Source organism: Colias eurytheme, chromosome 4 (genome assembly GCF_061535395.1).
Source record: "Colias eurytheme isolate Ceu_HAF_F1 chromosome 4, ilColEury1 Martin Lab GWU primary, whole genome shotgun sequence".
In the NCBI taxonomy this organism is placed as follows: Eukaryota; Metazoa; Arthropoda; class Insecta; order Lepidoptera; family Pieridae; genus Colias; species Colias eurytheme.
Genome location: NC_142983.1, coordinates 4,189,846 through 4,198,058, shown reverse-complemented (window position 1 = coordinate 4,198,058; position 8,213 = coordinate 4,189,846). Strand labels below are relative to the sequence as shown.

At 35.0% G+C, this 8,213-nt stretch overlaps 1 protein-coding gene across 1 annotated transcript; it reads right to left on the bottom strand.

Moving 5' to 3' along the window:
* Positions 1-5,056: 5,056 nt before the first annotated feature.
* On the bottom strand, positions 5,057-7,958 carry LOC149908874 (uncharacterized). Its single transcript, XM_090120457.1, has 5 exons — positions 7,751-7,958; positions 7,496-7,628; positions 6,762-6,944; positions 6,389-6,461; positions 5,057-5,840 (listed from the first exon to the last, which is right to left on the bottom strand). Exons 1-5 carry the CDS (start codon positions 7,810-7,812, stop codon positions 5,395-5,397), a joined length of 897 nt encoding a protein of 298 aa, XP_089976583.1. The 5' UTR covers positions 7,813-7,958; the 3' UTR covers positions 5,057-5,394.
* Between the last annotated feature and the right edge of the window lie 255 nt (positions 7,959-8,213).

Below are 8,213 nucleotides of genomic sequence, written 5' to 3'. Positions count from 1 at the left end.
CTGTCAGAGCAAAATTTTTGGCAAGGAATTAGATACCTCTTATGTTTTTACTTTTTATGTGTACACAATACACATAGCGTCATACCAAATTCCAAAATATTCGGAAGTAGGTATTTCTATTTATATTCCGAAGTAAAAAAGCATTACAAGCAAAATCTTTGTTATGAAGTGTGTTTGTGAAACTTAAACTATTGAAACAGATACAGAATCCAAGGTTCAAAAATATGTATCTATGTTAATTAATAACTTCGGTCTTAGAATTAGGTAACATTTAGTTCAAGGTTTCCCTATGACTAGGTACTTTATAATAAACAAGCCGGTCGTCCCAGATCCGCCAGAGCTGCGGAAATAAAATATAGCCAGCCTATATGACTCAAGAAAAATATAGCATTCTACTGGTAGAATTTTGAAGTCGGTCCAGTAAAGTATACATAAGGTAACGGCACCAGTCGTGGACAAGCATCCAGTAATGGACAAAATAAATATTAAATTTAAATATTAAGACTAAAATTAACGTTATATAATTTGGAAATACTTAAAATAATAGTTTGGTTTATAAGCTATCAAAATACGACATTTCATCTTATTCGGCCAAAATGTTTGAAGATGGCAGAACGTTATGTTTAGTTGCTGCGACTCGTTTCGAAGAAATCCGTTTTTACTAAGAAAATCCTTAAGGAAGTGAGGACACAATTTTGGTTATAAGAATTTTTGTATAAATGTCAGCAAAATTTGATATTACTTTTATTTATAGTAGTTAAGTGTACGAAATATTACACGATTTAGTATCATGATAGGTTATGTTGTTTAAATAAAATTCATCAGTGTCCGTAACTGGATTTAATTCTATGGATATATCCATTTATGGACATATGTCGAAAATAAACTTTTTTTAAAGGTATTAATTACATGCGCTTTTCTGTATTGTCTTTTCTTTCTGATTAATAATATACCTATCACGACCATTTCAAACAAAGGGTTCCAATATTATTGTCCATGACTGGATTTGCTTTGGTTCCTATAATGGACATTGATATTTTTTGTTAAAATTACACTAATGGGTCCAACAACATAATATCTATCTAAACATGAAGAATATATTGTAGAACAATGGGTCATTATGTGCTGTGCGACTCGTTCTCGGCTTCATTCTCTATCACTGCGTAGAGAAGTTGCATACTTATGCATATTGTAACGCATCTATCATAGAGAGTTCTCTGATGAACTGTTTGGATCGTTGTCTGCTGCTAAATTCCACCACCATATAGCACACACGCTTAAATTTCATCCACACCATCTTGACAACAGTTTAAAAAAAGCTTTTTGCCTCGTGCTACAATTTGGAATCCATATCTATGGACCGATCAGATTAAGGCTGCTGGCGGATTCAGATTGGCGATTCACTTCACGAGTGTAGCGGAATGCCAGGAAACAGAGAGATATGGCGGAACATCGTGAAGCGGGTAACATCTACCCCCCCTAGAGTGATATGACTAAGAAGAAGAAGTCCCAAAATGGATGGAGTGGCAGTACTTTTTTTAGTTATATTTTTCATCCCTGACTTATTGAGAAAAAAAACATATTGGTGTTTCTTAACGGACATAACTCGTATTTAACGATGCATTTCTCCAATTTTGGCCAGAAAATGGAAATTAAGACTGTTTTAAATATTATAAGTATGCAAAATAATTAATAAGTACTATTTTTTATAAAATATACATCCCCCGATTTATTGTATTCCAATCATCATTTTCAAGATTCTATTGATAACTATAAGTCTTCTCCAAGTGTAAATAACTAGAGAAACGACATTAGGTACAGTCCATAAATGGGTGTTCATAACTGGATGTTGTCCAAAACTGGGTGTCCATCATTAGATTTTTCACTGTCCAACACTGGTGCAAAAAAGTGGTTTTTTAATTGATAAATAACTTCATTATTTATGAATTGTAATCTTTTTTCTAAGTAGGAACTTTTATTTGCTGTGCACCTTGGCATATACCTTATAAAATAAAAGTACAACAAAACCAATCAAAATGTACAAATGGCGGCCTTATGGCTCTAAGCCATCTCTGCCAGGCAATTATTATAATATTTTATTTATTATAATATGCAATTTTTACTGTATTCAAAACTGATTGTACACTGTGTTATGAAACAAATAAACGATTTTTATTTATTTATTTAGTTAGCTATTCAAAATAAACCTACTTGTATCATATAAGTAGGTATAATAAAGTAATAGAAAAAGGAAAGTAATTACATCCCATCAATTACAACGCGATGGTTAAAAATTTATTGCCAATCAACGTAGTAGCTGCCTTGATTCTAAAACAATTTAATTAGACAAAGTAACCCTTATAAAACGATAACGAAGTTAGAAAAGGCAAAAATGTATAGGATTGACATACGCCGCGTTAGATCACGTGGTCTATCGTCATCGTTATCGCAAGTTGGTAGACAATGTTAAAATTCGTAACGAAACCATAAAGTAACGAACTGTTATCGTAGTTATCCCATACAAATGCGTAGACAAGCTGCACTCTCATGCTAGGCGTCCATTAGAGACGGATCGGTAGGAGTCGCATCGCAACGGGCCGTCTCTAATGGACGCGCTGTTTGCTACTGCGTCCACCTGTACGGGGCGCGGTGGACCGCCTAGGCGGATTTTATCTAACAGACGCTCGCCGCTCGGCGCTCACACCTGCTCACGCCTGCGTCCACTAGACGGGTGACGGGTCGGGGCGGGCCGCAGCGAATTGTGTGGCCACCACTGTATATAATTGTTTTCTTTTAGCAGAGTGTAAATAATATATTGATACAGCTGACTGTACCTAAATAATTAAATATTTTACAGATTTCAAAGGACTCATAATTTACCTGGAGTGACAGGGTGCATTGACTGTATCTACCCATATTGCTATCACAAGACCAGTTCATGATGAACATATGTTTCTTAATAGAAAAGGATATCATTCATTAAATGTTCAAATGGTAAGCAGCTGGATAAATTCTATCCATAAAATGAAAATATGTAGCTTATCATCATCAAAAATAAAATAAAATACTTAAATGTATGCTCTTTTTAATGTATGAACTCAATGGAAAATATTGGAGGTATATGCCAAGGTGCACAGCAAATAAAAGTCGTAATGAAAAATCTATGAGTCAACTAAATTAAAATAAAGAATTATTATTATTAAATATAATACGGAATAATAATTCCTTTTGCATTCAGCCTCTTGAACCGGTCAATGTCATATCATATGTAAAAAAATAAGTACCTATCTGTTAGATTGAGTAACTTTATTTCAGCGCTTAGAAACACTTCCATTCCTTGCAGTTTGATTCTTGGTTGGAGAGAACCATAATATTCATAAATTTGTTTTCAATTTGTGATTTTGACTTACGTATTATGAATGTAAATGCAAAATTTGGTGGAGCTACACATGACTCCCACATATGGTCTGCAAGTCACATGGGCACATACATGCAAGGGCTTCACGAAAGTGGTGAACACGTATGGTTATTAGGTAAGACATTGTTCCTTGTATTGTAAATAGTAAGACATCTGTAATAGCCCTATACATAGTGCTAAGTAATAGTATTATTAAGTGAGCATGACATGACTACAAATAAACAACAATTATTCATTTAAATTGGAGCAGTCTATTAACAAAAATGTAATTGCTTTTTTCAGGAGATTCTGGTTACCCGCAGCGACCATGGTTAATGACGCCAATATTAAATGCTGAACCAGGATCCCATGAAGAGGTGTACACACGACGTCATGTCCAAGCCAGGTCTCGCATTGAGCGCTGTTTCGGATTACTTAAGGCACGTTGGCGCATCACATGCTTCGACACAGAGTTCTCCACTATCACCCTTACATGGCTAGCAGAATCACTAATGCATGTTGTGTGCTACGCAACATCGCATTAGCTGCTAGAATACCACCTCCAAGTGATTTGCCAGCCGGGGGTCTAGAAAGTAGTGAAGATCATGCTGTACAACATAGTACCTCCACCAATGATAACTAAAATGAGTTAATCCGAGGCAGAGCTATGCGCAATTTCTTAGTTAGTAGGATGTAATTAAGGTAAATAAATAAAATTAATATTAACTGATATAATATTTTTATTAACAATCACAATTATTATAAACCTCTATTACCTACCTTATTGAGAAAGTCTAATAATATGCTAATCTGCCTTGTTATAAAACAAGGTTTACAGTTAGACTGGGTCTAAATCTATTGCTGTCATCTTCTAATACAAAGAGAGGGGCATCAATAGTGTTAGACCCGGTCTAACTTTAAACCTATAAGGCAGAAAGTGTATGACACCCTGTCCATAGATAGTTTCTCTGGTCAAAAAAAGTTAATCTTCACCTGTCTAGGTTCACAAAGGTTTCTCTAAACTTATAAAAGGTAACTATTAGCAAAACTTAATACAAAAACATGAACAGTCTTTCATTGCAGTCTTAAAATTTAACAGTAAAAGAGACATTTCACTTTTAGTGTCAATTTTGAAGCTAAAAATATCTGAAATTGCTGACAGATCTGGACATTATAGATTATTTTCACCAAGATATTTGACTTAATTGAATATAATTTATACATATTGCAATAAAAGAATGTCTTATTTATAAGATAAAATTTAAAAAATCAACTAAAGTATCTCTATTAATTTTCTACATTTTTTTTTAAAGTACTATAAAACACTGCGCGCGACCCGATTCAAATCAGTCGGCAGGAGCCTTTCCAGAGAGAGGACACGTTGCTGGGCGCTCCTCCTTCCGCTACTATAATAAATAGCACATCTAAATAATATGTAGTAATTAATAACATCAAATCTTTTTTATTTATTACTTTTCCGTTTTTAAAGTCGGTTGTTTTTAACGCAGTTATTTTTATTTAATACTTTTTAGTGTATTTTTCAACACGAATCAAACGAGACCATTTTGGATAAAGTTGGGTCAATATATTACTGAGTGCCTATGGTCACCTTCCGATTCCATCATCAAATCAGCTATATGTCATACAGCATACTCATGATAATATTGTTTCATCGCTATCCGATTTACATACGTATACAAAATTTCAGCTCAATCGGTTACCGTTAACCGTCAATTAAGTCATCGAGTACAGACAAAAATGCTCATAAAATAACAACTACTAGGCCTATCCGAATCAAATTTTTATCGGACCAATTATTCGACACCATCCCGCATCGAACAAAAATATAATCAAGTTAATCGGTTAAGAAACCTCGGAGTAATCGGTGTACATACATAAAAAATAATTATACTGGCCGAATTGATAATCTCCTCCTTTTTTTTGAAGTCGGTTAAAAAGCAAATAAACGAATCTATCTAACCGCTGAGACTGAGTAACTATTCAATGTTCAGTGGTTCAGTGTTGTCTCTAGTCCGATAGTAGTCAAGCCAGGCTTGAGCGACGTCCACTAGTCTACTAAAAACTTGGTTACGTTCATGCTCAACCTCCAACGCTCGCAATTCACGCTCGTGCTGCTGTCTAATCCTGGTTTCCTCCAGCTCCAGGCGTCGTAATTCCACAGTCGCAAACTCGCTCGCCGCTGTCTCGAAGGGGGTAGGTGCCCGTCTACGGGCTCGCAAAAAAGGGCGGTCGGGAGAGGCAGCAGACTGCGGTGTCGCTGGCGACCTTAGACGCGGACGACGCCTTGGGGGAGTAGCAGGCGGGGAGGGGGCAGGTAGCCTTCGCCTCGGACTAGTGGGTGAAGGGGTTGGTGAGGCTGGCGGGGATGGTGTAGCAGGCCGCTGTTCCTGAGCACGAGTGGGCCTCGTGGTGCTATTTTTATCTGGGATGTGGAAGGCAGATGTAAATTATTTGAGGGTTATGAAGTGGAAGGTTGTGGCGTTTTTGCAAAAAATCAAATTTAGTGTAGACAGACTACTAATCTTATATAAAAAGTTTGGATGGTTTTTTTTTTTATTTTTTACAAGCTAACGCCCGTGACTTCGTCGGCGTTTAATTCAGATTAAAACAGTATTTTTATCAATCCCATGGGAATTCAATATCTTTCAATATATATCCTACTAATAAAAAAAATGTTTGTAGGATCAATCAACGGCTGAACGAATTTCGATGAAATTTGGCACATAGTTTCTGAATAAAAACATAATAAAATTCATAAAAGCATAATAAAAGGTAATGCTTGAATAAAAGCACAGAAAACTTTTTATTCTGATGAACACTGAACAGTTTCTTAAAGATTACATGGACAAAGTCATAAGCAAGAGCTACTGAAAAATTTAAATGGCAAATCTATGGTTTATTAGGTAATTTTAAAGAATTGTTATTTGCAATTTATTTAAACTAAATAAGTTTATTACTAAAAATACTTACCATCTACACTTTCTATCAAATATACTATATGATCTTTAGCATCAGGATCATATTTTGCAGAAGATTGATATGTCTGAAAAAGATTGTTAAAAAAATCAAAATAAAAAAATGTTTATTCCCTCAGTCCCCGGAATCACAGGGGGTTATTACTTTTTGTAGCACAAAACTTAAAACTTAAGCTTTATCAGACTGTGTTGGGAGGCACGGCTCAATGGTGTGCTAGTTATTTTATTTATTTATTTATTTATACTTTATTGCACACACATCAGAAAGTACAAATACAGAAAGAACATAAAATAGAGAAAGACATGTACAAACGGCGGCCTTATCGCTACATAGTTTAGTTAGTTATTAGTTACATATACATACTTACATTAAATCCAAGCTCTTCTACAGAGGCTTGTCGTTCCACTGCTAGTGAACCCATTACAGCTAGCACTCTTTTTTCAATAGCTGACAAGGTTTGCCCTCTGGCTGGTCCACCTTCAGTCCGTCCAGCATGTTGCCTTATGGTCAATCCCTTTTTTTTTGTCTTTGTCTTCCAATCTGCCCATACCTTTATAATATAAAATCACTTAGACATAAGTATGTTATAGTATAAATGAGATTAAAAAGCCAATTAAAATAAATTGGACATAACATAATTATGGCCATCGGACCCCAAAGCAAAGCTTTTAGTATTCTTTGTAGTCTGTGCTTGAACTATTGTTTACATTGACTGATTATTATCATCATAGTGAAAGTTCCAGTTACATTACAAAGCATTCACTTTCAGAGCAAGTCTAGTAATAACAAAGTGTGCACACTGGTCTATAATTTATTATTATTTTTCTGTAGTCTCTGTAGTTTTTTGTAGTCAGGCAGGGAGCGAGATAAACAATAACAAACCAAAATTCATAACCACAAAGGTGTGTCCCCTTGTCCAGACACATAACCATTAATTAGATTATTTAATACGCTTTTAGATGAATGATTGTCTCAGTTTGGAATGAACATTAATTAGATATAAATGACTGTTCCAGCTGGGAATCAAACCCTTGAAATCATATGTTATCCGAACGAGGATTACTAGGCTTTAAATTCCAAATATGTTCATTAGGTCCTTACTTTTTTCCACTTTTCTGTTGTCTTGCTGACCCCATCTCCCAGAGCATTTAAAATGTTTGTAAGATCAGCCCATAGTTGCTCCGATCTTACCCGACCTTGAACTCCGGGCAGAGGCCTAGCCAAGTCACCATGACTGTAACATAAACAAATTATTTATGTAGGTATAGATTAGATTATAGATTTTTCAATTTATGTAGGTATCACATATCATGGCGTCATTGTTTACATTACATACACGTACTCATGAATACTTACTTTTCCATAAACTCAAGAAGCACTAACAATTGTTCGGAACTTGAACGCACTCTTGATTCCATTTTTTATTAGTCTTTATCACTACTTATTAATAATATTTTAGCAGTGATATTAAGTGAATTGAATGTTATTACTTTTAAGTGGTACCTATGTGTAGAAAATAATGGTCAGTAATAGTACTGCAAAAAATATTGTTTAGACAAGTGGCTTTCTATTAGCGTAAAGTTCAATAGAATCGATAAACGAAATACGAATGTATGTCGTATGAGATTGACAATAATTGACATAAGCTGGAGATACGTCACGTGACCGAGCGTAACCACAGAGCAAGTAATATAGTAAGCGTAACGAAACGAAAATTGGTAGACAAGTGGCATTGTTTTTCTATTCCATTCACAATTCCAAAACGAAACGTAAAGTCATACAACAAGCGCCATACAGTTAATTGAATGGAGATAGACAG

Coding starts and splice junctions, on each gene's coding strand:
- LOC149908874 (XM_090120457.1), bottom strand. CDS start 7,812: ATGGAATCAAGAGTGCGTTCAAGTTCCGAACAATTGTTAGTGCTTCTT. Junction 7,629..7,750: donor CTTCTTGAGTTTATGGAAAA/GTAAGTATTCAT, acceptor TTTATGTTACAG/TCATGGTGACTTGGCTAGGC. Junction 6,945..7,495: donor CAACAGAAAAGTGGAAAAAA/GTAAGGACCTAA, acceptor TATATTATAAAG/GTATGGGCAGATTGGAAGAC.